The 27,654-nt window shown below is 60.6% G+C and overlaps 1 protein-coding gene across 1 annotated transcript; it reads left to right on the forward strand.

Moving 5' to 3' along the window:
- Positions 1-308: 308 nt before the first annotated feature.
- On the forward strand, positions 309-26,908 carry ESPNL (espin like). The gene is made up of 9 exons (XM_079133927.1): positions 309-869; positions 2,074-2,264; positions 4,553-4,739; positions 6,915-7,097; positions 15,745-15,876; positions 21,222-21,336; positions 21,842-21,954; positions 22,675-22,869; positions 24,318-26,908. Exons 1-9 carry the CDS (start codon positions 576-578, stop codon positions 25,917-25,919), a joined length of 3,012 nt encoding a protein of 1,003 aa, XP_078990053.1. The 5' UTR covers positions 309-575; the 3' UTR covers positions 25,920-26,908.
- Positions 26,909-27,654: the final 746 nt, after the last annotated feature.

The raw sequence follows: 27,654 nt of genomic DNA on the forward strand, positions 1-27,654 counted from the left end.
GGGTGATGGCATGGCACAGACACTTAGAACCCCAAGGGCACCAATTATCCCAGACACCATGGGCGAATCACCCTTCCAGGAGAATCTGCAGGTCCCAGGTGATCTCGCAGGGCGAGCAGGCACTCAGGAGCCCGTGTTGTCTGTAATTGGAAACACCTCTAGATGCTGAGACTCGTCCCAGCAGAGAAACCTGTGCAGCTCCCTCATGCCTCACTGCAGGTGAAAGGAAGGTCCTGGCAGGAGGAGGAGGTTCCGGCTGCTGGGCAGGACAGCCTCTGGGCCTGGGCCAGACTTACCCTTCTGCTGGACAGTGCCTGCCTGCTGGCCTGACGTATGCAGCTCTTCTCCCACGCTGCGCCCTCCACGCTCCACAGCCCCAGGCACCTGGCCCTTGGGGACTGCAGGAGTGGCTTGGGCAGGGCTGGTCCCCAGGGCCTACCCCAGCCCGCTGCCGCCTCCCATCTGCCCAGTGCTCTGCTTATCGGGTAACCAGAGCCGGCAGCCTCCTCCACACCTGAAATAGGAAGCCCCACTGGGCCTGTTCAGGAGCTGCCACCGAGAGCCAGGGCCAGAGGATGGCGGAGCAGCAGGCAATAGCGGCCGCCAAGGACGGGGATGTGGCCACCTTGGAGCGGCTGCTGGAGACTGGCGCCCTGGGCCCAGGCATCACTGATGCTCTGGGGGCTGGTCTGGTGCACCATGCCACCCGAACGGGCCATCTGGACTGCGTCAAGTTCCTGGTGCAGCAGGCCAAGTTGCCCAGTAACCAGCGGGCCCACAATGGTGCCACACCTGTGCATGATGCAGCCGCCACAGGCAGCCTGGCTGAGCTGTGCTGGCTGGTCCGAGAGGGAGGCTGCGGGCTGCAGGTGAGCGGGAAGGGGACAGCCTGGCAGCCCCATCCCCATGAACCTTGCTGGGTGGCACTAGAGGGAGAGCCCAGAAGGCCCTGATTCCCTACTCCATGGCCCTGGGCTGTTTCTCAATTGGTGGATCTGTCTGCCCCATGCCCCAAAACAGCAGAAAACCCTTGAAGACAAGGCCACCTCCTAAATTGTGCCAGCTCAGAGGAAACTCTAGGGCTCTCCTTCCACGTGTGGTGCACTTGGCCTGGCAGGGGAGGGCTCTCCAGTGTGCAGGATCCCTGTCTGATCAGGCATGAGTGGCTGGGGCTGTTTCCCAAAGGTCCAGAAATTGATCCATAAAGAGGCACAGTGGAAACTTGGGCTCTGCGCTCAGGGCCCTGGCGACGTCCCCAGGCTATGAGGGCAGTCTGAATTGGCTGTGATGCGGAGAGGGCTCTCAAGACTCGGGGACTGTCCTGTCCAGGGCACTTCCACCAGGGCCCCACCCCTTCCCTGCATGCCCTGCCCTCCTTTGTGCAGACGAAGGGCCTTGGAGTGTGCACCAGCACTGCCTGGGCTCCCGGGAGCAAGCCTTAGCGCCCCCACCCACTGGTGGGAGATGGTGGCGGGGGCTCCTGGACCTGGGAGAGGAGGGCATGGCTCAGGGTTCTTCCAAGTACCTGAGTCTGCTCCAGCCTTGGCACGTGTTCTCATCAGTTGATAACCCCAAGGGCAGCAGGCAGGAGCTGTGTCCGTTTCCAGATTGACTTCTGCTCATGGGCCCCCAGGAAGCCCAGGGCTGCAGAATGCACCACACCTGAGGTGGAAAGGCTCCTTGCCTTGGAGACCTACACCTTGGGCAGGGAGGGAGGAGCAGAGGCCCAGAGGTGGGTGTCCTGGACACTCATAGCAGGCACCACTGGGCAGGCAGGTGGCTTTCTGACCTTGAGCAGGGGGCTGGACAGGAGGAAGAGGTAAGGGCTGGAAGTGGGATCCCAGGCTGTGGACCCTCAAGACCTGGACTTGATTCTGAACCCTGCCTCTTCTGGGAGCAGGATGCCCCTCAGTCCCAGCAGGGAGACCCACCAGGGCAGGGGACGGAGGAAGGCAGGAGAAAGCAGGTCTTGTGCCAGGGCTTGGGTGGGGCAGTTCTTGTTGCGCCCAGCTCTGAGCAGCTGGGTTCAGTCGGCACCTGCCACCAGCTTGCTCCCTGCCTGTGCCTCAGTAGGACCAAGATGCCTCAGGCGTCTCCCCGCTGCACCTGGCTGCCCGCTTTGGACACCCAGCGCTGGTGGAGTGGTTGTTGCAGGAGGGCCATGAGGCCACACTGGAGACACTGGAGGGCGCATTGCCACTGCACCACGCTGCCATCAGTGGGGACCTGACCTGCCTGAAGCTCCTAGTGGCTGTCCACCGCAGGTGAGAGCCTGGAACCAGAGGCAAGCAGAAGCAGGGTGCAAGGGGAGCTCAGCCTGGCCCAGAAGGGGACTTTGTCCCACGGCACAGCGGCGGGTCGGGGCTCTGTGGGGTCAGGGAAAAGAGCCAATTTGCCTGAGCAGAACGCAAGTGCCTGCTGAGGGACAGCTGGGCCTAAGCAGCTGGGCGTCTTCATGGGCACGTGAAGGGAGGCTAAGGGCGGTGGGGTCCCGCAGGTTGGCCTGGATTTGCCTCCACACTGTCCTTGCCTCACCCTAGGGCCCTCTCCTGCTGGTGGCCAGCACGGTCATCTCAGAGGCCTGTGCCCACCCACCAGGACTGGTGACTAGTTAATGTGAGCAAATGGTAGTAGATGATGGTGACCGGCCAGCTGAGTGAGTGGCTGCAAATCCCTTTCCTCATCCTTGCCCTGCACAGAAGGTCACTGCTGTCATGGTAATGGGCCCAGGAGAGAGGGTACCCAGTGTGTCCTGCCCTCCCACCCAAGGAGCCTGCCTCTGTCCATGCTCCCCTGCATCTGGGGGCTTTCTGTTTAGTCATCTGGTTTCCCAGGCACCCACATTTGTTCTGGGACAAACCATGACAGCTCAGTTGGGAATAGGGCTTCTGTTCCTGGTCCCATTGTGCACAACGTGGCAGTCTGGAATTTGCTTCCAGGCTCTTCCCCAGAGCACCCACACTGCCCGACCTGGCTGGCCAGAGCCTCTTCCGCCCGCACAGCTTTTAAAGCGGTTTCCAAAACTGAGCCGGGTGACTTCACATTAGCACACACACGTGTACCTGTGTGCACACACACATCACCACATGTACGCTCAACTGGGAGCGCCCTGTCAGGCCCCAATTCCTATCCGACCCTGACTGCAGGGGCAGAGTTGCTGACCCAGGCAGAGTGCACACGCCGGTGGCCCCAGACCCTCTTGCTTCACCACCTGCCTGCTCCTGGGCTTGTCAGCCCAGGCTGGAGACCCTGCTCCAGGAGGGCACCAGGGCACACACAGCCCTTTGGAGCACTCTCCAAGTCACCCTTGGGCTCTGCGGTCCAGGCAAGGAGCCTCTGCGTGGGCCAGGCAGGCACACATGGGTCCCAGACCAGGGCGGTGCCAAGGGTCCTGGGTGCACCTTGCTAGGAGCCGAGTGGTGCAGAGGCTGGTCCTGGCAGGGACCTTATTGGAAAGGAAGTCAGCTCCTGGGGCTCTTCACATACCCTTCACTCCCGGCTGAAGGTCGCGACTGGACTCTCCGCCGCTCACAGGGAGGTGCCCCTCCGGAGTGGATCCCAAGTAGCTCAGACTCATCCATTTTGCGCAGGGCCTGGGACAGAGCCCAGGCTTGGGTGGCAAAGGCACAGGGAGAGCAGAGGAACCAGGAGTCCCGCACCCAAGTCCCCTGCCCTCTGCCAGCTACTGTGACCCTGGCACGCGTAGTACTTGGGGCAGTCAGCCCTCTGAGGCTCAGCAAAGCTGCCACACCTGCAGCGCTGCGATGCTGCGGCACCAGACACTCAGGGCGGAAGAGAGCCTTGGGGCAGCTGGGGGCCAACTGAGGATTCAGGATCCACCTGAGACTGTGAGCCACTCGAGTCTAAGATGGCTGATTTTATAACCTGCCCTAAGGCAAGGAAAGAAGGGGAGGGGACAGGTATGCCCAGCCACCTGGGAAACCCAGCCAGGCGGAAGGACCCCAAAATCCTGGGGCAGCAGTTGGAAGGAATGTGGGGACTCAGTGTGTAATGGCGAGGTTCAGGGGTCAGGGGTGAAGATCACCAGAGGTTGGGATTGACCTTGGTAGGGGACTGGCCCTCCCTGCAGCTGGCCTCAGGGACCTTGCCTGGCCCCACAGTAATTCAAGGGCAGAGTGGGATTAGGCAAATTCTAAGACGCCGCTTGGTCCATCCTTACTGGGGACAAATGTTGATGCCAACCCTGGGTCCCCAAGACTCCTGTCCTACTCATGGTAGCCCTTGGTTACCATGGTCGCCCATGGAAGCTCATAGGTAAGAGCAGGCCTCAGGCCTGCCCAGCCTCAGGCCCCATTGTGCTGTAGCCAAGTCACAGACTCTCCCCTGTGGGGAGCCCCAGCACGGAGACAATGGGCTCAGCTGCTTTCCAGGAGCCAGCGCCTGCCAACCCCCACCCCCCCATCTTGCAACCCTACAGGTGACGGGAGAGGAAGGGGACACAGGCAGTCAGGGGCCTAGGCCCTCCTCCTCTCTTTCTGGCCCTGCCCCACAAGCCCCTGCCACACTCCCTCTGAACCTCCCTCCCCTGCAGCAGTGTGAACCAGAGGACATGCAGCGGTGCCTCCCCACTCTACCTGGCCTGCCAGGAGGGCCACCTGCACCTGGCCCAGTTCCTGGTGAAGGACTGCGGAGCTGACGTGCACCTGCGGGCCCTCGATGGCATGAGTGCGCTGCATGCTGCTGCCGCCCGCGGCCACTACTCGCTGGTTGTCTGGCTGGTAAGGGGGCGCAGGGCAGAGGGGAGGACGTCCAAGGCGTGGGCAGGGCCTGGGGACTCCCCTGGGAACTGGGACCACAAAAGCATTTAGGGCATCATGCAGGCGCCATGGCTGACTGCAGAGGCTTCGGGACCCAAATCCAGCCGGGGGCCTCCTGGGTGTGCCACAGACAGTGCCTGGTCTGGCCCCTTGGCCTGAGTTCAGCCCACTGCCTCTGAGCCCTAGGCCCGTTTCCCTTCCTAGAAGAGAGCCCTGACCTGTGGCACAGAGGGATGGGCTGGGGACTTCATGCAGCCACAACAGAAAACCAGCCTGGCAAGGGGTGTCTGGGACCTCTGAGTCCATGAGGACCTGATGGGGTCTAAGAGTAGGGGAGGGCCTCACAGGCAAGGTGGCAGAGGGGCAGAGCTGAGGATGAGCAGGAGATTGGGCTGGGCAGGGCCCGAAGCAGTTTCCTGGAGAGGGCACAGCCCACCCAGCAGCAGGACAGCCTGGCCTGGGGACCTGGGGATCTGGGGGTGGACTGGAAGCCTTTGGGGCTCCCTCCCAAGGGTGCTGGGGAAGCATGGGCCCCCAAGCTGACCTGCCGCATTCCAGGAGGCCACTCTGGCGGAGCCTGCTGCAGGACCCCCGCCCACGCCTCCCACACCTCCTCGTCCCCCACCCCTCACCTCTGCGGCTGCTCCTCCAGCTGCCCCTCATGCTTGGTACGAGGGGGCCACGAGTCCTCAGAATTGGTCCTGACGACATCTGATGTCTTTGCCTTGGTGGGTGTCTCCTTCCACCTACTGGAGGTTCACCCCAGGAGCCCTGGAGGGCAGGCCTTTGTCCACCCGCTGCATCCCCTGTGCCTGGCAAGCAGGGCTGGGAGACAGGTGCTGAACAGTGGACAAACAGGAAGGAGGGAGGATGGCCCAGTCTTCCCGGCAGCCCGAGGCAGTCCTGGTGCCTCACTGTGGGTGTGACACCCACAGGAAGCCCGGTTCTGCTGTACAGCCCTCCACAGGACCCAGCTGGTGTCACCCATTGCTCACTTCATACGATGGCCCCAAACATGCCATCCCCTGGGTTGGGCTATGGGCTTCTGCAGCAAGCCTCAGGGCTGCCATCTCTGCCACATGGGTGCGACCAGCAGGCTGTGGGGGGAGAAGCAGCCACAGTTGTGAGTGGTGGGGTGCGGTGGGGGCACTGTAGGAACAGCCTGTCCTGGGTAAGGAGTGGCCAGGGCCCTGGGGTCTTTCCTGGCGGGAAGTGGTGGACCCGCCTCGCACACTCGCTCCCTGGGACAGCCAGCACTCAGGTCCCTTTCTCAAGGAACACTTGGAACGTGGGCCCTGCCGGGAATGCCTGGGCTATAGGCACTCCGTAGGAGCAGGGGCCTGTGCCCTCCTCTCGGCCCTTCCCTCCTGGGAAGCTGGCCACTTTCAAGGCAGGAGGAAGGCGGAAGGAGACGCCACTGCCTCAAGGAGGCAGAGCTTCCCTGCAGACCTCTCCCATCCGAGCTCATCACTCAGTGTGTCACCCTGGATGGGGCTGGGAGTGGCCATCGGCTGGGACTACACCCAGAGGCCCCTGGCTGGTGCTGGGGACCAGAATCCATTACACCCTTTCAGGGGGCAGCTGAGGATCCAGAGCAGGCCTGGCCTCAAGTCGTTCGTGTGCTTGCCAGCCGGCCTGGGCCCCCACTGTGCCACCAGGCTTGGAGGCAGGGTGGTGACAGGAGGAGCCCCAGCACCTGCTCGGCCAACAGCATCCTTGGGCCGGAGCTGGGCTCAGGCTCGAAGCCCGAGGGACATGGTGCTGCCCTTGCCAAATGACGCCCTTCCTCCCTTGCTTCCTTTACCAGCACGTGTCCCCTAGGGGCCAGATGTGGCACTTTTTTCACTGGACATGATGTTTAGTTTAAGGACGGGCACTGAGGAGTCTCCAAGTAAAACCATTCCCGTCCCCAGCCTCACCCTGGACGTCAAGCTGCCTGGGTCGTGGGGCGTGTGGCATGAGCCAGCTTTGCCCAGGGCTTCCTGGGGAAATACTGCTGCCCCCTGGCCCAAGAGGCACGGCTGAAGGTCAGCTCCCACTTCTGCTCTGAGCCCACATGTCCCTCCTCCCTGGCAGTGGTCGCCCCAGGCCGGCCCTGCTGACCAGCCCATCCCCTCCCCCACCTCTCCTCTCCAGGTCACGTTCACAGACATTGGTTTGACCTCGCGGGATAACGAGGGGGCCACCGCGCTGCACTTTGCAGCTCGTGGAGGCCACACACCCATCCTAGACCGGCTCCTGCTGATGGGTGCCCCGATCACGAGAGACTCCTGGGGTGGGACGCCCCTCCACGACGCAGCAGAGAATGGGCAGATGGAGGTACTGTGTGTGCTAGGAGCTGGGGCTGGGAGGCACAGCGAGCCAAGCATGTCACCGAGTCCTCCGAGCCGCTGCAGAGGTGCCGTCCTCGGCTCTTGCCCACGGGTACACCAAGGGGCAGGGGCAGAGCACAAAGGCAAGGCCCCGCGCCCTGGCCTCCACACCTCGTCCAGAAGCCCCCTGCTGCCTGCCCAGGGCAGCCCTCGGTCAAATCCGGCTGAGTAGCCAGGACCCTGAAAGCAGCTGCCTCCCATGGCTGGGTCTCCAGAAAACCACCTGGGGAGCCCAGCATGGCAGGGAGGGGTCCCAACGCCCTGGCACTGGTGCCTGCTGCACTGCCCTTGCCCCAAGGCAAGTCCACACCCAGCACAAAGCCCAGCTCCCTCCTGGCCCCGTCGTTCCTGAGAGGCACGGTCCAGCCCGGTCTGGTCTGCTCACTACCATGATGTCATCGGGCTTTCCCGTCATTCTGAAGCCTGTGGCTGGGGCTGCTGAGTGGCAGCAGTGTCAGACCCCCAGTCGTCCCTCCAGTCCTTCCTCGGCTCCCAGCAGCATGCCCTCCACCCACTGGGCCTCCTCTCACTCCACAGCCAGCTGTCCCCTACACAGGCAGGGACAGAAAGTAGGGCAGCCCCCGCCTGGAGAGCAGGGGAGAAGCCTGCTCCTGCAGAATCCTCCATCCTCCACCTGGGAAGACTCTGGAGGAGGGAGAGGACCCATTCAGAGGCTGGGGGACGGGGTCTCCACTCAGGCCTGCCAGAGGGCTTTGTGTCCCCTTCAGGCAGCTGAAGCAAGAAGGGCTCAGAGTGAGCTCTGCTGTGTGGTTGCAGCCGCGACAACCCAGCTGCTCGTCAGGGAAGGTGGCCAGGACACTGGTGTCCATCTGTTTCCCAGGCAGCTGATCTTTCTGCAAATGAAATGGCCCAGGGGAGCCCAGGAGTCCAGCCAGGAGCCCTCCAGCCCCAGGCGCAGGGCATCTGGGGATCCCACTTGCGGTTCCTTGGGATCCACACCAGGAGCGGGGCTGCGGGAGCACGGGTCACTCCTGCGCTCCTGCAGCAGGCTCGCTGTTTGACTTGCAGCGTTTTCTTTAGGGTTTCGGCTTGGGATGCCACTTGCTCTTCTGTCCCTGTTGGATTTTGGTATCAAGGTTACGCTGTGCATTGGATTTTTTCCTTTTTCTCTAGCCTGGGAAATCTGGGTGTCTTAGACTTGTTTCTTCTTTAAATGCCTGGTCAAACTCACCGGCAAAGCTACGTGGATCTGGCATTTTCTTCGAAAGAACGTTTTAAATAATTCACTGTATTTAATTATAAAACCCTGGGATTTTCGTGTGTGTGTGTGTGTGTGTGTTGCCTTCAGTCCGTGCTTTCCTCCTTTTTGTTCCTGTGCTGGTCACTCCTGTCTTTCTTTCTGTCGAAGTCAGCCTCACCCAGAGACTGGTTAGCGTCTAGTTCTGCAAACAACCTCCACCGTGTCCGCCGCTGCACACTGGCTCCTCCCCAGTGCGGGGCTGGTGGCCTGCCTTCTTGTCACCGTCCTCCCTCTCTGTGTGCTCGCTAAGGACCAGGGCTTCCCTCCAAGGCCTGCTTGGCTGCGCCCCACAGTTTCACAGTTGCTCAGTTAAGAATATCTTCTAACTTACTCCCGCTGCGTCTTGATCTGCAGCCACGAGGGCTCGCCCGCTCTCCGTTTGCTATGCACTGCCTTCCTTCCCTTCCTAGTTGTAGGTGGACGCACGCCTTCACTTATTTATCTATTTTATGTGGTGCTGAGGTGGAACCAGTGCCTCACACGTGACGGGCGGGTGCTGTGCCACAGAGCCGGCCCTGCTGCCGCTCTCTGTGGGGCTGCGCTGGGGTCAGAAGGCTACTCTTCTGTGTCCACCTGGAAAGCTGTTCTTCAAATCTGTAACATGGGCATTTGTGTCTGGGGGGTCCGCTATCGATTGAGAGCAGTGTGTTGACATCTCCGGGCGTGGATCCGAGTATGTCCCCTGGAGCCCTGGCCTTCGGCCTTCCGTGCTCTGAAGCCTATCCAGCAGTCTCTCTTCCCTCTTGCTTGGCTGCCTGGGTATTACTCATTGCCTGGTGGACCTGGTTCCATCCTTTACTCTGGGCCTTCCAAATCCTGCCTTCTCGTCCTCTACTGTCCAGTGCTGTGCTGGGCCTCCGTGACGGGCCTCTGAGCTTCAGGCCAGACCGCCCACCAGCTGTTCACTTAGTCCACTCGCAGTCAGCAGAGTGGCTGGTGTCCAGGGTAGGTTTTGACCCCGTCTCCTTTCCTGTTGATGTTCCTCCTCCTTCCCTTCCTTCTACGCGCCTGGGAAGCCTAGGAGGGCGGCTTGTGGCTGGGCTGCAGTGGGGAGTGGGTGGCGGGAGTCCTTGGGACCACCCTGGCAGTGGAGCCTGGGCACACCTCCGGTCGCTGTGTCTGCCTCTGGTTTAGAAGCTCATCACCCATCACCCATTCCCCTCAGCCATGCTGACGCTGGTGCAGTGTGTGCTTCCAGAGTCCCCGCGGCTGCAGCCCAAATCCTCACCTGAATGAGGTGGACGTTCCTTCTGTGCGCCAGGCCAGGCTCCTCTGCAGTCTGGCTTGTGGGAAGCGGAGGTTTTTGGGGAGGGGCGTTGAATATGTGTTGGAGGTGAAGACCACACCATGGAACTGACCATTCAAAGGGACAGTTCCACGGCACCAGGCACATGAACACGGGTGCAGCCAGTGCCTGCCTCTGCCTCGTCCCCACTATCTCCATCGCCCAGGAAGCAGCCTCCCCTCCGGCCCTGCAACACTCCTCTGCTTCCAGTACCTGTGGGTTTCCTGCTGTCTCCGAAGAACAGACTCCTACCAGCCTGGCTGTCTGTCGCTTAGCAAGCCTGCAGGGTTTGCCCCTGGGTAGCTGTGTCCAAATAGCTTTCTTTTAGGGCTGAACAATACCCTATTGTATGACTGGGGTACTTTTTGTTATCCATTCACCTCCCTCTCTCTCTCTGGCACTAAGGATTGAACCCAGGGGCTCAACCACTGAGACACACCCCCAGTCTTTTTTTTTTTTTTATTCTTTTTTTAATGTATTTTTTTAGTTGTTGATGGACCTTTCAACAACCTTTTATTTATTTATTTATTTATTTATTTATTTATTTATTTATTTATTTATTTATTTATATGTGATGCTGAGAGTTGAACCCAGTGCCTCACACATGCCAGGCAAGTGCTGTACCACTGAGCCACCATCCCAGCCCCAGCCCCAGCCCTTTTTACTTTTTATTTTGAGACAGGGTCTTGCTAAGTTGCTTAGGGCTTTGCTAAGTTGCTGAGGCTGGCCTTGAACATGCCATCCTCCCAGCCGAGCCACTGGGATCTGATGGAATGTTGGGTGCTTCTACTTTTTGACTGATGGTAATAGTACTGCTATGAATATTCATGTGCAATCTATTGTTTGAAACTGGAAGTCAAACAAATCACCTGTTTTCAGTTCTTTGGGGTGTACACCCAGGAGGTGTGGAATTGCTGGTCCCGTGGTCATTTTGGAATGATCTTCAAGCTGCTTTCCACACAGCTATGCCATCTCACATCCCATAGAGCCATAGAAGGGCTTCTGTTTCTCTGTGACTTGCCAGCACACTTCACCTGTTTATTACTGAGCCCCCAGTAGTTAGGAGGTTGTACCTCATTGTGGCTTTGATTTGCTAGAACACTTTCAATCAAATCATGTATTTAGACAGGACTCTGTAAAAGCTCTTTGCCGGAGGCCCCACATACCCAGGAAGGAACCTGAAAAGTAGCCAAGAACCAGCTCAAGGGCCATCTCCTTCTTTGTGCCTGCAGTTCAGAGGTATTCACGTGAGTAACAGAGGGTGTGAAGTCAGCTAAGCGTGTCAGGAATGAGTCTCAGGCCTCTCCTAGACCTGCTGGATTGGTGCCCTGGCACAAGGTCCCCAGGAGATCTGGAGGCAGATTGAAGGTGGCCAGGGCGCTGGGAGGCAAAGAGCGAGTCCACCAGAACCCGCCAGCTCCAACAGGCCTCATGGGACGCTGAGTGCCTCCTGGAGAGCTCTGCCCCCTCCAGAGGTCCCAGCTTCAGGGGTGCTAGGTGGAGCCTGAGGAGGCCTTTCCAAACTCCCCAGGGGATCCTCACACAGTTCAGGGTCATTTCTTGGGGTCAGTTTGGAGAATGTGGACAGTGTTTGCTAAATAACTCTAGAATGACTTCACAGAGACATGACTGAGCAGATCTGAGCACTGGAAGGTGCAAGCTCAGCTCAGCAGCTTTTTGTAGAGAGAGTGGGAGCGCAGGGGCTGCTGGGACGAAGTAGAGCGGGGCTGGGGGAAGGAGATGGACCCAGGAGCAGAGGCCTTGGAGCCTGGAACTGGGTCGACTGGTGTAAAAAGGCAACTGGAAGCTGCTGTGGGATCCTGATCAGATGACTTGATGCCATTCAGAGGAGGCGTCACAGAACCAGAAGCTGCTATGAGGCAGGGCAGGGCCCCAGAGTCTAGGATAAGGTTTAAATGAAGTGCCAGAAGACAAGTGCCCACAGCTGCCTCAGGTTCAGGGATGTGGCTGTAACCCCCGCAGGTCTCTACCCACCAGATTCAGGAAAGGATGTTCATGAATCTTTCGGAGCCCACGCCCCCAGCCGTGGTGAGCTCCTAGGCCCACAGAGGTCTCAATCCCCTGAGGGTCAGCTTCTCTTCGGGGTCCTTGCTGTCCCGCAGTTCTCGCCCTGCCTCTCCCTCCTTCAGATGTGCACGGCAGGTGTCACAGCGCTTGCTTCGGACCTTACAGAGACTTGGGGACAGAAGTGTCTTACTGGGGTCAGTGCTTCTCACAGGGCGATACCCTTTGCCTGGGTCTTGAAAATTGGGGGTCTCTCAGATTGTGGCATTGACTGGGATACACTACTGGCCCCTGGTGGTGGCCAGGAATGTTAGGGGCCAGCGACCCCCAGGCCAGTCCTGCCTAGGGAAGACAGTTCTCATACCCCACACAGCTTCCTGATGGCTCCTTCAGCAGGGAGGGTAGAAACCCTACTTTCAAGGATCTAAGCTGAGTGGAAAACCTATTTCAAAAACATTTAATCACCTAAATTTAGAACCTAAATTCAAATACATGTCTGCCTGCACCCGGCGTGCCCCCACAGCAGGGCATAAGGTACTGTAGGCTCGCCTAAGAACGGTCCCGCGCCAGTGTTGAGGGCACATAGTATTTTGTTCACTCTTCCCTCTGAAGAGACGCATCCAATGGTAGTGCTGAGCCTCCCCTGCTGCTCCTGCCCTGGTTCTGCACATCAAAGGGTAATTGCTAAGGCCATTGGAATGGTGATTCCTTTCAATGACAAAACGAGCCCAGGGAAAAGATCGCTGCTGAGCTCATTGGAGAAGGAGGACCTGCGATCTGAAGCGACTGTGCCTTGGGAGTGCCGAGTGGGTTCACGATGGGCCACCGGCCACAGGCAGTCACGGGTCACCTCATGGTTGCCGTCCACTTTCTCTCTTGCCTTCCTGTGGGCAGGAGTCCTGTGCAGGGCTTTGGTTTTCTACAACCTACAGAGTTGGTGTCTCAGAGGCAGTGGACGGAGCTGAACAGGATGCCCAGGGTCCACTTGTCTGACCATCTCTTTCTCAGGTGCTCCTGATGCATCCGTCTTGGTTTCCAGTGCAGAACTGTAATCATTTTAAAACTGTGTGCACAGGTCGATGTGACCACCTGTAGAATCATGTTGGAATGGGGCGCCAGGTATGAGAAGCGGTGGGTGCACGACAGGGGCTGGGGACCTGCACCGACTCACCTCCACGGGTCTGTGACTACCCCCATCCAGGGTGCCATGGAGAACACGGCTCCGGGGCTCCCGGGTGGTGGGGGCCGCACCACTGCCTGGCACTGTGACCTCGGGCAGCTCCCTTCCACTTCTTCCTCATCTCCTGGTCTGGAACTGGTGTGATGACAGACTCCCAGTGTGTTGTAAGGATCAGACAGGTCACTCACGTGGAGCCTGGCCTCACAGGAAGGGCCCCAGCATGGACGGCTCACTCCAGATCGGGACACACTGGTCCCCAGCAGCTCCCAATGCCACCAGAGGCCAGAAGAGAGGTCCAATGGATTTGGGGTGGCTGTCCTTAATGGATCTTATTTCTACAACTTTTAAAAACCTGTAGGCATCATCATCTTTATTCAATCAATGAATAAAAGTCTTTGTCTACATTTTTCTTTTTCTTTTTCTTTTCTCTTCTTTTTTTTTTTTTTTTTTTTTTTTTTGCGGTGCTGGGGATTTGAACCCAGGGTCGAGGCAAGCACTCTACCAACTGAGCTGTATCCCCAGCCTGTCTGCATTTTCCTACAAATTCACCACTTTCGTCTTCCTTCCTACGGGTCTGCCCATGGAAGCACTTCCCTTCAGCCCGAAGTCACGCTTCAGCGTGGCTTTGTTGCTGAACAACTGTCTATTTTCTTTTGTTTGGTTTGTCTCAGGATGTCTTTATTTCCTCTCCAATATTGAAGACCACCTTTGCTGAGTACAGGGCGGTAGCTGGGTAATTTCCAATCATTTTCTCTTGGGGCCTCGAAAGTCCATTCCTTGCCTTCCGGTTCTGGCATTGCTGCCAGAGGCTGCAGCCAGCCATCACCCTTCTGAGATCATCCTTTCTCTTCTCAGGTTCGGTTTTCCTCACTTTCACTGGACGAGGCCTAGAGATGGATTGCTATTTGTTTATCCCACTTATGGTTTTTGGAATTCTTGAATTTGTGCTTTGGTGTTTGCCCTGTACTATAAGGTTATCGGCCATTGTCTCTCAGACATGCCTGGGCTGCATCCTGTCTCCTTGCCTGGGATTCGTAGTTCATGCATGTTGGGCCTTATTGTATCTGTTAGCCAGCTTTCTGTTCCTGCTCCCTTGGCCACATCGGGACACAGGCTAGAGAACCTTCAGGGCATCCTCTCATCCCTGCCCCTAGCAATCCTCCAGGCTGGGGACAGACCGCCCTACTGACTAATCCTGGCCCACAGCCTGATTTTCTATGATTCCACAAGCTAAAAATCAGTTCTCACATTTTTAAATGGTGGGGGACAAACAGAGCACTTCATGGCACATAAGAGTAGCATGCGGTCAGCATCTCAGTGGCCGTAAATAAAGCTCCACCGGCACAGCCACACACCAGCTTGACTTTGGCCAGAGTCAGGAGGCCCGCACAGCCCTGTGGAGGACAGCTGTCACTGAGGAGTGTGCCCAGAGTGGGATCAGAACCTGGACTCGGGCCATCCCCTGTTCTTGCTGGTGGGGAGTCTGCAGAGGCTCCCGGATCCTGCGTTGCTCTTGTGGAAAGGCAGGGCCACGGGGGCCAAGCTCTTCCCACCGAGCCTGCCTACCTCCTCTGCTCACACCCAGCCTTCCTCACAGCTTCTGCACTCAGGTAGGAGGGGCAGGGCCAGCACAGCTTAAGGTCTTGGGGAGGAGGCTTTCTCCCTGGCACCTCGGTGGTCCTCAGTGACTGGTTGGCTGCCATTGGCAGGTGGGGCCAGGGAGACTGGTGGTGTCGGAGGCCCAGTATTCAGCCCCCTTTCGCTAACCCACAAGTGGTAGAGCCAAGAGGAGTCAGTCCCACTGACCCTCCTGCCAGGCCACCCTTTATGCCCACCGTAATGTCGGCATTTACTCCTAGCCCAGCGCGCCCACAGGCCTGCACTCCATGGGCCCACCTCTGGGAGGTGCCCCCAGTTGTGGCTCACAGGGAGGCCCTGCGGTCCCCAGAGGAGCAGTTCCTTTGAGTCTCACCTTTTCAGTCACAGAACAGATGCCAGGTTAAGGGCACACAGTAGGAAACCAAAACGTTCAACCAATTCAAGTGGCTTTCCGCATCTCTTGCATACACAAAGAGGCTAGATTCCTGCAGAATAAATATGGACATACTCAATGACAACTATTTCTTGAAGCCCCCACTTCTGCCCCCATCTAAGTCCTTCACAAGCCCACATTTCCTCTAGCCCTCTGTTCCTACAGACCCCCTTCCTCCCTCCCCTTCTTCTAGTGCCCCTTGTGGGAGCCCCAGGGAGATGCAGGCCCAGGCCCCTGGGCTGGCTGGGTGAGGTGGCATGACCTTGGTTCCTCCCTGAGCCCTTCTCTGAGCCTGAGGGTCAAGGTTGGCACTGGAGGAACTGGCCAGGGCTTGGGGCTAGACGAGGGGCCTGGCAAGTGCGAGATCACCTGGGGAAGGTGCCTTCCTCGCCTCCAGGAAGGCGCTGTCTGAGCCGACAACATGGGTGCTGAGCTCCTGAGCCCCGGGGTCTTTATGTACACATAGACACAGCTCTGAAGGTTGGCTGTAAAAATGAAACCCCATCTGCACCTCGGCCTGGGGCCCCGTAGCTTTGGGCTAAGTCCGGGCTGGCCGCCTGGCTTGGGTCCAGCTCCTGCCTGCTCCCAGCAGTGCCCCAGCAGAGCTGGCCTCTGCACCTCAGAGTCCTCTCATGCCCTGGGAGGGGTGACTGCTGCCCGCCATCTAGGGCTGTCTAGGGCACTTAGCTCGGGTCGGGGCAGCTCTCCTGCTGCTGTGGCGTGGCCCGGTCTGCCTCCGTTTAGCACCTGTGTAGCACGTTGGTGAGCTGGCCCCGGAGCGGGCCCGTCACGGTGCACCCATCTCCTGCAGTGCTGCCAGACCCTGCTTTCCCACCATGTGGACCCCTCCCTGCGGGATGAAGACGGGTACACGGCCACAGACCTGGCAGAGTACCATGGACATTGGGACTGTGCCCAGTATTTGCGGGAGATGGCCTGGCCGGTAAGTCCCTGGGGATTTGTCCTGGAGGCCTGTGGGTGGGCCTGGGCCTCCTGAGGCCATACCTGGGATGTTCACTGCACATACCTCATGCTCCATGGCGTTGGCAGGACAAGGGCCTGGTACAGGACACGGTCAGCTGGGAGAGGGGCTGTGAAGCGACCAGGCCTCAGCTAGAAGCTGGAACTCAGCCAAGCTGTGCCTTCCCTGTGGTCTCCAGAAACTGTGCTTGTGAGGTGGGGCCCCCATGGCCTGGGCTCTGCTCAGGAGATGCTCTGTTGGACTGGGGACACCGAGGGCAGGACCAGGGCCCAAGTCCTAGCCAAGGTGACCCCGAGGCTGCCCAGAAGCAGCAGGTCCCAGTGCCTGCTCCATGCATGACTCTCCATCTCACCACCTTCCAGAATCAGTTTCCCCATTCACAAGGACAGGGACCTTGGCTGCCCTGCTGGGCTCAGTCCCCAGCATATGACAGGACAGAGGAGCAGATGAGCTAATGAGCAGTTTCCGCGGGAGCAGAGACCTGCGAGCAGTGGTGTGGGGTAGGCTGGGGACTGGGGACCATCAGCCCGGAGCCACAGGCTCTTCCCCAGAAACCCCTGTCCAGGCCTAGGCAGAGACCATGAGGAACGAGCCCCAACCTGCCAGCTTTCTGTCATGGCCACCACTTCAGGAAAGTGCCCAGGGTCATCTGCCCCATTTTCAGAGAAGGGACCTGAGGTCCCTTAACAGGGTCTCATCAAGAGGCTTCTGTGCCTCCTTGTCCCTTGTGGCATTGCCTCAGAACATCCAGGATCAACTGAGGCAGTGCCCCCTGCCCCAGGCCTGCAGATGGCCGCCACCTGAAACCCGCCCTGCCTGCTGCACTCAGCAGCTGGGCACACCGCAGGGGCGCGTGCCTGGTTCGATCTGAGGTAGCAGTTCCAGAAACCAGAATTCAGATACTGATGAGATAATTGGGGGCTGAAGGTCTACTGGCTGTTGTTTAGAGAAGGTCCACTTTCTGGCAGGGGTTGGAGGAGTCAGGAGCTCAGCTGGGTTCTGGGGAGTGGACAGGCCCAGGGGACTCCAGCCTTGGTGATCTGCCCTGGCTTCTGCACCTCCCTGGGCTCGGCCCCCACCCACCTGGATGACAGTTGAAATTAGGGGGTAGGGAGGGCGGCCACATGGCTGTGCCCCCCACCCTCCATAGCATCTGCTGTAAAGGGCAGTTTCCTGCCCCTGTCCCCACCCCTGCCACTCTGTGGAGCCCATGGCCTGAGATCTCTGTCCAAAAGATCTCAGCCTTCCAGCCGCAGGCCCCTCTGCACACTGGCCAACCCTTCCCCTAGGCACACTGTCCCACTGCTCGGGGGAAGGGTCCTGCTGCTGTCCTGACAGCCTGGCCCCTGGCACACCGGCCCTCCCAGGTTTCCTAGGGGTGTCTTTTGATCCTGGCTGCACCACGGGATTCAAAGCAGCATCTCCCCACCCACTGGGGGCAACAGTGCCCGGAGCCCCTAAGCCCCTAAACACCCCATCGTGGAGCTGGAGGACAGGGCCACATCAGGAGCATTCACCTGCAGCCCCTTCCTGCCCACACTGCCTGGCTTCTGCACTCCAAGACCTGTGGCCTCGAAGGCTCTTTGGCGTGCAGCAGAGACGTCTGGAGCTCACGCTGCCTCCTGGAGCTCTGTCCCTGCTCCTCCCTCAGGGAGCGCTGGGCGACAGCAGGGGCTGCCAGGTTCTGCCACAGGCTGGGGCTATCCCCCAGGACTCCAACTTCACCTTGGCAGGTGCCATCTCCACTTAGTGGGGGTCGGGCAGACCAGCAGCTGCGGGGCGGGGAGCTGTGCCTGATGCAATATTGATGGAAACGCAATATGCAGAGGTCGCCTGCCCCCGCTCCCTGCTCGCCAGGAGGAGGTGGTGAAATCCATCATTTCCCTTGAGGCAGCAGCCCTAATCTGCCTCCCAGAGGACTCTCAGGCTCCAAGAGAGGCAGCGTGGGGGGAGACTGCCTGTCAGTGCCGAGACCTGCCCTGTGGAGACGCCCCCTTCAGGCCCCTTCTGTGAGGCTGGCATGTGGCACTCGGGAATACCCTCTGCACAGTGGGGTTGATTCTCACTCACCTGGATGGGCAGAGGCCAGAGGAGCCAAGGACGCAGGCCCCTGCGCCCGTCCCCACCCGCTTGGTTGGGCAGTCTGGTTGTGGGAGCCAGAGGGTCATTCCTTCCAGGCAGCTGCAGTCAGGCACGATCTGGACAGCGAGTGTGGCCTCCACAAGCTGGAAGCAGAGCCTAGTGCCTCTGTGGGATCTGAGCCATCCAGCTCTCTCCCTCTGGGCTCACTCCCCTCAGGGCTAGACCTGGCTCTTCCTGGGCATGTGCCACTCCAGATTCTGAGCGTCTCTGAGCCTTGAGTTCCTCACTGTGAAATGGAGCTCAAGACTTTTTGGAGGGCAGAGGCCGTGCTTATCTCTGCTGTGTGGCCTTGACACAAGCCAACCTGCCCAGGTTCAGAAGGCTCAGAACCCTTCATTCTACAGATGGGGAGACGGAGGTGCAGGGAGGGTAAGAGGCTCCCCTGAGCAGTGTTTTGTCCCAGGGAAAAGTGGAGCCTGGCTGCCCGGCCAGTAATGGAATCTCAGCTGTGGCGACTGGTGTCCAGCACACATCTGCAGGTCATGATTTTCTCGGCCCGGGTGGCATTACAAGCCTGTAACCCAGCTGGCCACACTGCCCTCCATGTATAATGCATGGCCGGCTTAGCGGTCCCTGTCCTCACAGAAACCCAGGAGAGAGGTGCAGGGCCTGGGGCCAGGGCGACCCCAACCTCAGGACAAGCGTTTAATGCTGGGACTCAGGGCAGCATACGCCCAACTTTCAGGACCCTAAAGGATGATCCTGACCTTTGATCCTCCTTCCCATCGTTGTGAATTTTCTCAAATTTAAAGAGGGGCAGGGGTGTGGTGACACTCAGCGCCTGGGGACTGCACAGCCGACTTCACCTGAGCCGCTGTTCAGAGCACTGTGAAGACACAGGAAGGTCAATGGATCAGGCCCCTGCCAGGTGCCCCTGAGGTCCTCATCTTCCTGGCTGACTCACAGGTGACACAAGCTCTGGGTGACTTTCTAGGGCTTCCTGGTGGTGAGGAGTGCAATAGGGTTCAGCCCAAGTACTCGCAGTCCCCAGGCTGTGGGGGACACTCTGAAGCCAGAGTTCAGTCCCCTGACCAGGCCAATGTTCATTCTCCATCCTCCCAGCAGGAAGGGCTGCTGCCAGCCAAGCTGAAGCCCTCGCACTTCTGTGGGTGAGGTAAGGAAGGTGCTTTCTTGCCTCTCTCCACTGACAGCAGGGTCCCCTTGCCCCCCCGCAGACCCCAGGGAAGCAGCCTCTGTGCCCACAAAGACTTAGCTGAGGACGCCTGTGCCCAGGACTCCCCGCCACCACCACCGCCATTTGAGAGCAGGCAGTAAGCCACCTGCTCCTGTCCCTCTGGGCTGAGAGGTGCAGAGGAGAGCAGCCAAGGCTTTGCATTTGTGGGGGGACAGCGAGAGACCCCTGGTGCCGTCTGTCCCTCCCGAGCTGGCCCCTGCCTCTTCCTGCGCTGCCAGAACTTCTCCACCTACGGAGCTCTTAGCCTGCAGGAACAAAGGCTGGCTCTTCAGTGGCACTCAGCTGTGGGACCTTGGGAAGCCCCGTGCCTCTGAGCAGTTTCCACATTTGTGAGCCGCGAGTGGCACTGAGGTAGGGTGGGGGATCCTTTGGGTGGTCTCTCTTCTCACAGGGCTCAGGGATTTCAGTTCCTCCTCTGATTTCCCCAGAGGGTCCACCCCCAGCCCGTGCCCCACGGAGGGTTAAGGCCCTGTGGTAAGGGATCCCACACCAGCCCCAGCTCTCCTAGCCACCGGACACCTCCGCCTTCAAATATTAATGTGACACTCCTACTCCTGGGGGCGGCAGCTTCACCAGCCCAGCTTCTCCTCCTGAGGTCCTGCCAGGCGGGGGCTGGCAGACGTTCCCCAGCCACGTGTCTGGAGGCTCCTGGGCTCCCTGCACAAGTTCCTGGAAGGAGCAAGGTGCGTGGGGCTGGGCAGACAGGGTCCCAGGCTGCGTTCCCTTCTCCAAGACCTGGCAGGCTGAGGGTTCTAGATGGCTTGTGACTTGAGGGCTAGAACTAGATCCACCATGACCACAGCAAGGGAAGGCTCAGAGAGGCCAAGGCTTGCTGGGCAAGGCAGGGGACATCATGTGCAGGGGCTGTGGGTGGAAAAAAGGCAGCTTCCTACAGAAAAGATTAAGAATTTGAGGGCAGGGAGAGCAGAGTGCTAATCCAAGCTGTGGTGTGGGTCACAGGCTTGTGACACAGCCCTGGCCCAGGGCCACACGTCCTGTCTGAGCCAGGTCCTCTGTCTTGCTTGGGGCTCTCACTAGCATCAACCTGGGAGCTCCGACAACTACCTCTGGCTTCCCTAGCCCCTGTAGGAAGGGGAAGTGGTCTGAGTCAGAGTGGGTGTGTACAAGGAGTGCCACAGGTAGCCCTGCTAGCCAGAGGCAGGAGCAGGTGCATGGCATGGCAGGCAGGCATCAGGCAGCCCAGGTCCTCCAGCAGGGAGACAGGAGCAAGCCAGCCTTCAACTCCGTTTTAAACCAAAAGGCAGCAAGCCTGGTTTGAGGTCCTAGGAGGACACGGGGGAGGTATGGTGCCCACCCCAGGCCAGGTTTCCTGCAAGGACAGCTGGACACTGGGCCAAGAACTGGAGTTGGAGTCAGGCTCCACTGGCCACCACGCAATGCAGCCTGCACGCCAAGCACCGGTCTCATTGCCTGGAGATGGGCTGGTGGGCACAGCAGAGACCCCTCCCGGCCTACTGCCCTTCCCGCACCCTTGCCATCTCTGAGACATCTGTGTTGCTCTGAGACAGCAACAGCCCCTGTTGGGGTACGGTCCAGGTGGGCCTCAGGGTGGGTGTTCATGTGTGTGCCTAGACCCAAGCCCTAACCTGGTGCTCGAACCCCCAAGGTAAGCTGCTCTATGGGGAGCCTGTGAGCTGGCCCGTGAGATACAAGGTCACCTGTATCACCTGGGCAGTTGAGGTGGAGGGCACAGTGAGCCACAGCCCCCAGACCAGAGCTCAGGGGTGTTTGGGGAGTATGGTCACCCGGCATGGAGCAGGGGGAGAGATGTGGAGGGACAGGGTCCTGGCCCTCTCTCCTGTATGCTCTCTGAGCCCTTCTCTGAGACGCAGAGGCCCCAGGAAGGCCCCAGGCTTGCCCACTGGATGCCCCAGGTCTGCTGGGCAGAGCTGGATGAGTGCAAGTCAAGGCCACCTGAGCCTCCGCCAATCAGGCCTATCCACCCCAGGTGCCAGTGCTGATGACGCCCCCACCTCCTCCATTCCCACCTCCTCCACTGTCAGCTGCGAGGCGCTCCTCGGAGGACAGAATAAGCGGGAGCTCGGGGCTCAGGAGCCCCGCCTGTGAGTATGCACTCGGCAGGACCGACCAGGCCTGTGTGGAGGACCTGCCCCTTGCTCGGGACCTTGGAGGGGGTGGGGGGCTGTTGCAGCCATGTGCCCACACGTGGGAGAGAATATGTGCGTGTCTGTGTGTCTGCTTGTGTCTGTGTATCTGTGTGCATGTGTCTGCCCAGGCCCCGGTGCAGATGGTTGTTAACCCTGGGCTGGGGCACTGGTGTGTGTTGTAGTGGGGAGGGGCACTGGGGACAGTAAGAGGGAGCTCTGGGGTCTGGCAGGGTTGCATCAGGTCATTTGGCCTCCATGCCTCATGCCCCATTGAGGTCCCACTGAGAAGCCCAGCAATGACCAAGTGTGCCCAGGACCCAGGGGCATTTTTGGCAGGGCTGGTGGTCCTTAGCTCCAAGCACATTGCTCTCTGAGGGTCCAGGGGCTCTGAGCCGGGGTGCTTCTCCCTGTGCCCCTACCCTTTCTGGAAGCCCCTCTGACTCCCTTCCCTTCTCAGCAGCAGCGACTCTCAGCCCGTCCTGGCCTCACCAACCTGATCAGCCTGTCCCAAGGGAGCAGATGGCTGGCACAGCCACCCCACAGATCACCACCAGTGCCCTGGCTGCCCCTGAGGTGCGTCCCCTGCCCCCAGCATCCTACGGTCCAAGTGTCCCAGTCAACCCACACCTAAGCCGCTGAGTCCTCCCAGAGTTGCCAGGCCCCTCCTCCAAGTGCAGATGCCAGACCCACCACCAGGGGCAACTCTGGCTGGCTAAGGACACCCTGAGTTCTGAGGAGAGGGGAATTTCAGGGTGGCGGTGACTTGCCATCTCATCATAAAAGGCATAGGAACCCTGGTCTGTCATCCAGAGACCGGCCGCCCAGGCCTCTCACACTGACCTTTGAACTCGGGGATGCCTGTGCCCTCTTTGGAAGCAGCTACCACAGCAGGAGAGGCTGCCTGGCACCCACCCCTCTTTGGGGTCTCTGCCAGTTCCCCTTGCCTGCTGCTCTTTCCTGGCCTTGGGAGCCTGTGGGACTGGGGATGCCCCCTGGTGCTGGCCCTCTTAGAGCACTAAGCACTCAGAGCACATCTGACAAGTTAAGTCGCTGTTGCCAGTGTGCCTCACGCAGCCCACCCCATGGCACGCTCTGGCGACCTCTTCTAGCCATTGCAGAGAGGGGAGGACCCTCTGGTAGCTGTTCTTAGCCAGCAAACCCCCCGCACCACCTGGGCCCCACGGGGCTGGGTCCTTGCCCTCCGAGGTGGGGTGCCTGGGTGCAGGCAGACCTCCTCTTACTCAGGCCTGGGTCACCTGGGACCTGTGTGACCGGCCCCTCCTGTCTGCCCAGGGGGTGGAGCCGGCAGTGGAGGACGCCCCCGATGGCTTGGCTGCGCTGCAGCTGGACGGTGTGCCCTCAGGCGACCTGGACGGACTGGTGCCCACGCGGGATGAACGCGGCCGGCCCATCCCCGAGTGGAAGCGGCAGGTGATGGTGCGGAAGCTACAGGCGCGCCTGGGCGCAGACCGCGCTCGTGAGGCCCAGGTGCGGCCGGAGGGGCGGGCGGCGCGGGTGCGGGGAGATGGGCGGCGCCCCCAGGCTGGCGGTGGAGACCCTGCTGTCCCCACCGTGCATGCGTCGGGGCCTCGGCTTCCGCTTCTGCGGGGGCGCGGAGCAGGCCCCCACAGCCCTCCTGCTCTTTGAACCCATCAGGCCCGGACTGTTCCCGCGGGAAGCACGAGCCCTGCGCGTGGTGGTGCTTAGACTGGGGAGGAGGCGGGGCAGGTGCACGTGGTGGTGCTGGTGCGGCGGTTCCTTGGCCAAAGAGTCAAGCCCTGCAAGGGGAGCTCTGCCTTGGTGCTCTGAGCGCCCTTGGCGGTGATCTGGAGCAGGGGCCAGGAGGGAGGACCCCTGTGGAAATCGGGGTTAAGGGCCTTCTAGGCAGAAGGAGCCAGCGAGTGCCAAGGCCCTGGGGCCGGCAAAGCTGGTGCAAGGGAGGAGCAGGGAGAGGCTTGGGGCCTGCTAGACCACAGTGAGTGAGGAGTGGTGGCGGAAGGAGGCTTGAGGGGACATGGGCAGATGTTGCAGGGCCTGGAGGCGGTTTGGTGCCCCCTGAGAGTCTGAGCAGAGAGCTGTGATTTGACCCAGATTTTAACAGGCTCCCCTTGGCTGCCATGTGGACAGTTCAGGAATCTGGCGGAGGATTCCAGTTTTGTCTGAAACACTGTGTCCAGGTCTAGAGCTGCGTAGTGTTCAATAATGGCAGCCCCCTGCAGCTGGTAAAAGCAAAAGCCCTGCCTCCAGCTGCAGCAGTCATTTCAGTACTGCCACAGGTGCATGCCACAGAGCCCAGGACGGCACTGCGCTAACAGGCCCAGCCCATCCTACCTGTCAGTGTGCAGGGGCCACAGCCAGGATGCCCCTCTGAGGCCTACCAGAGGGCTGGGCCCGAGGTGCTGCAGACAGTCGAGAACTCGGAAATGGAGGGTGGTGGGCTGAAGGGGCTGAGTGCTGAGTCCCGCCTGAGTAGCTGGGAGTCCCGTGCAGGGCCCGTGGCTGGACGATGCTCAGGAGAGTGGAAGTTTACCTGGTAGCAGGATAAGGAAGGGCAGAGCAGAGGGACTGGAGCCGCCTGTCCTCCTGGTCTGCCCTGCCTGCCGTCCAGGCGCAGAAGGCTCTGAGTTTGTTGGGAAGGGTCTAGGGAGCTCTGACATGTGGGAGAGATCAGGAAGACCCGGGAGGGGCAAGCAGAGGCACCTGCAGCTCCCTGGGGGATCCCGAGCCCCTGTCGGCTGCACTTGCAGACTGGGCTGACCCGCACCTGGCTTGCTTTCTAAGGTCAGAACAGAGCCAGGGGCTGGACGGAGGTCCATCGGGGGTCCGGGAACTGGGCTGTGCCAGGGAACTTGTGACCAGCAGGAGCAAACCTTCTCCCCCGGGTAAGGCAGTGTGGGCCGTGGTCTTGCTTACTCGCCCTTCCTGTGCCCAGGGAGGACAGTGGGAGCCCAGGCCCCACGGGACAGGCGGCCTGGCGGTACTCACAGGCCCATCAGGCCGTCCTGGGCCCCTTTGGGGAGCTGCTGACGGAGGATGACCTGGTGTACCTGGAGAAGCAGATCGCAGACCTGCAGCTGCGACGCCGTTGCCAGGAGTACGAGAGTGAGCTGGGCCGGCTGGCCGCTGAGCTGCAGGCCCTGCTGCCCGAGCCCCTGGTCAGCATTACTGTCAACAGCCACTTCCTGCCCCGGGCTCCCGGGCTGGAGGAAGATGAGGCCCCAGCCCTGGTGGCTGAACCCACAGACTTGGCGGAGACTGGGGAGGCTGTGCCTGGCGGGCAGCCCCTGCCCTTCTGGTGTAGCCACATCAGCCGCCTGGTGCGCAGCATGTCCCTGCTGCTGAAGGGTGTGAATGGGCTGGTGCAGAGCGAGGAGAAGCTGGCCACCCAGGCCCTGCAGGAGCCCCGCAGGGATGCCCCAGCCAGGCCCCCTTGCAGTGAGGCCCAGCGCGAGATCCAGGAATGGGGGGTATCTGTGCGGGTGCTCCGTGGCAACTTTGAGTCAGCCCCTGGACAGCCCTGTGCCTCAGGCCTGGGCCCCTGTGAATTGGTGACCCAGCCCGGGCAGTGCCTGAGAGGCTGCTGGCCAGCTCCCCTGCAGCCCCGAGGCAGCCCAACGGGAGGGGGACCAGGGCCAGGTGACACGGAGGAGGCCAGCGACTCAGGCATCAGCTGCGAGGAGGCCCCGTCGGAGGCGGGCGCCGTGCCCAGCCTGGACGCAGCCGGCCTGCGCAAGGAGCGCATTGTCATGCTGTTCCTCAGCCACTGGAAAAAGGCAGCCTACACCCCCGCCCTCAAGACGGCTGCCCGCAGGACCCTGGAGGCCTGCCGAGCTGGGCCACGGGGACCGGAGGTGGCCAGGGGCCCGCGGCCACCCTCCGGTCTGCCCAGTGAGGGCCCCCAGCTGGGCCACCTGTGGCAGCAGCGGAGCATCATCACCCACCTGCTGGGCAACTGGAAGGCCATCATGGCACATGTGCCGGCCCGGCGGCTGCGGCGGCTGAGCCGGCGGCTCCGCGGTCCCCTGTCCCCTGAGCAGTTCCTGCCCCACGTGGACGGGGCACCTGTGCCCTACAGCAGTCTCTCACTGGACCTCTTCATGCTAGGCTACTTCCAGCTCCTGGAGTGCGACCTGCCCGCTGAGGAGCGCAAGATGCGCCACCTGCTGTGCTTCGAGGTCTTTGAGCATCTGGGCGCCCACGGCTGGGAGGCTGTGCGAGCCTTCCACAAGGCCGTGACCGACGAGGTGGCGGCTGGCCGACGTGCCTGGACGGACGGCTTCGAGGACATCAAAGCTCGCTTCTTTGGCTCCAGCCAGGGTGCTACCTGGGACACAGAGCCTGGTCGAAAGTCAGGCCTAACCCCTCTTGGGCCCCTGCCATACGCCACTGTTCCAAGCAGTGGCCCAGAGTCGACGGCACAGCGCCTGGCATCTGGCTTCCAGCGGGGCAGCTTCAACAGCGAGGACATCTGTGGCTACATTGACCGGAGCTTCGCCTTCTGGAAGGAGAAGGAGGCCGAGATGTTTAACTTTGAGTGACAGGGCTGCGGCAAGCCTTCCAAAGCAGGTTGTGAGGGAAGTATGGCTTCCTCTTTTCCTTTCCTTTTCTGGGCCACCTGGTGGCCAGGCAGGCCCAGGCCAGGCCTGCAGGTGTATACCTGCCAGCCTCCGTCCCACTGTGACCAGAGGTCTCTTGAGTTGTGGCGCGCTGCTGCTCTGAGCAAGGACTGGATGCCCGAAGGCTTCTCTGCAGGAGCCCTGGGCCCCGTGGAACCTGCAGGCAGGCTGCTTGCCATCCAAGGGCCCGCGGCCTTGAAGTCCCCAGGCCCCTCTTCTGCTCCCTTCTTTGGTGCTCCAAGTGACCTGGGAGTCCTGTTCCTCGATTCCCTGCTGCTTCTGGTCCCAGCCATGTCGGAGCCTGTCTACCTTCTTTTTGAGCCTGGCAGCAGTCCTAGGCTCAGGTCTTGCCCTGTTCCTTTGGTGACCTCCCATCTGTGGAAGGGGGAGGAGCTGGAAGCTGGAAAGAGCAGGACTTGATGGGCAAGAGGCCTTCCATCAGGCAGACCACCCTCCCGAGTCATCCAGAAGGTGGTCCACGTGGACTCGCCTGCTGCTCATGCACAGCCACCCACTGCCATGCTGGTGACTCACCCCAGGGCGCTGCAGAGGACCTGGGTCCAGAGGGGAGGCTCCCTGTGTGGGTCCTCTAGCTGGCCAGACCCTCCCAGGCCAGGGCCTGAGGCGGCAGCAAGGGCTGGTCCTGGGCCACATGGGGAGAAGCGCAGGGCGAGAAGCTCAAGGCTATTGGCTCCCAAGGGCAGCACACAGCAGGCTGGGCACAGCAGGGTATGGCCACCTCATGGGGCCTGAGTGTCAGAGGGCACCCCTCTCCAGGAGGCGGAGGGACGGGGAAGAAGATGGATTCTGCCTCAGAGCCTCTGGTGCTACAGAGTTTCGTGGAGCAGGTGCTGGAAGGGAGCCCCGATGGCTGCCTGTGGGGTGCAGCCTGCCCCAGCTCCCAGTGACAGCCAGGACAGTGGAGGCCACCCCGACTCTGGGGCCATGGAGTCCGAGGGCTAGGATGGAACCCAAGGGGCTCTGGGGCGGGGCGCTTTGTGAGATGGCCCAGCAGGCGGTGCAGGGAAAAGGTTTCAAGAATCTTATGCTGGCCACCACCTCCTGCAGCCAGGCTCCTGAGGACAAGGGCACAGTGGGAACAGGCCACACTCAGGCATCTCCTGCAGTGCCTCCACCTCACCACTGGGGCCAGGTCACCCTGGACCCTGGGAGCTCAGAGGGTGATAGTCCAGCTGTTGGGTGGATCCCCAGTGGAGAGGGCTGGGGTTCCCGTGGGAGGGGCCTTGGGGAAGTGGGGGTGGCAGGCCTGGGCCTGCGGCACCTTCTCTGATTTCCTTCACTGCCAAGCCCCCCCAACTGTGCTGCTGGACCTGGACCTCTGTTTGCTAAATATGGCTCCCTGTTCCTGACCGACCTTTGCTCTGGGCTTATCCTCGACCAGCCCAGGGAGGGACCTGTCCACAGAGGGCCTGGTCCCCGGTGGGCACCGAGGCCCGAACCTCACCACGGGGACCTGTGTGTTCACTGCATGAGGAGGGGTGGGATCATGGAGGGGTGGACTGAGGGTCCGGGCCGTGGCCTCATGCTCACCAGCCTGAGGCCAGTGCTGCAGGGTCTTTCACCGGCAGGGTCCATGGTACCTTGAACCAAGCACCCAAGTACTCTTTCCCGGCCAATGAGGCCCTGACGTTGGACC

The sequence above is a fragment of the Sciurus vulgaris genome (assembly GCF_902686455.1).
Source record: "Sciurus vulgaris genome assembly, chromosome: 3".
Classification (NCBI taxonomy): domain Eukaryota; kingdom Metazoa; phylum Chordata; class Mammalia; order Rodentia; family Sciuridae; genus Sciurus; species Sciurus vulgaris.

What these genes read in the sequence shown, in the direction of transcription:
- ESPNL (XM_079133927.1), top strand. Translation starts at nt 576, where the DNA reads ATGGCGGAGCAGCAGGCAATAGCGGCCGCCAAGGACGGGGATGTGGCC. An exon ending in CTAGTGGCTGTCCACCGCAG is followed by an intron (nt 2,265 to 4,552) that starts GTGAGAGCCTGG and finishes CCTCCCCTGCAG; the next exon opens with CAGTGTGAACCAGAGGACAT. An exon ending in CAGAGAATGGGCAGATGGAG is followed by an intron (nt 7,098 to 15,744) that starts GTACTGTGTGTG and finishes CATCTCCTGCAG; the next exon opens with TGCTGCCAGACCCTGCTTTC.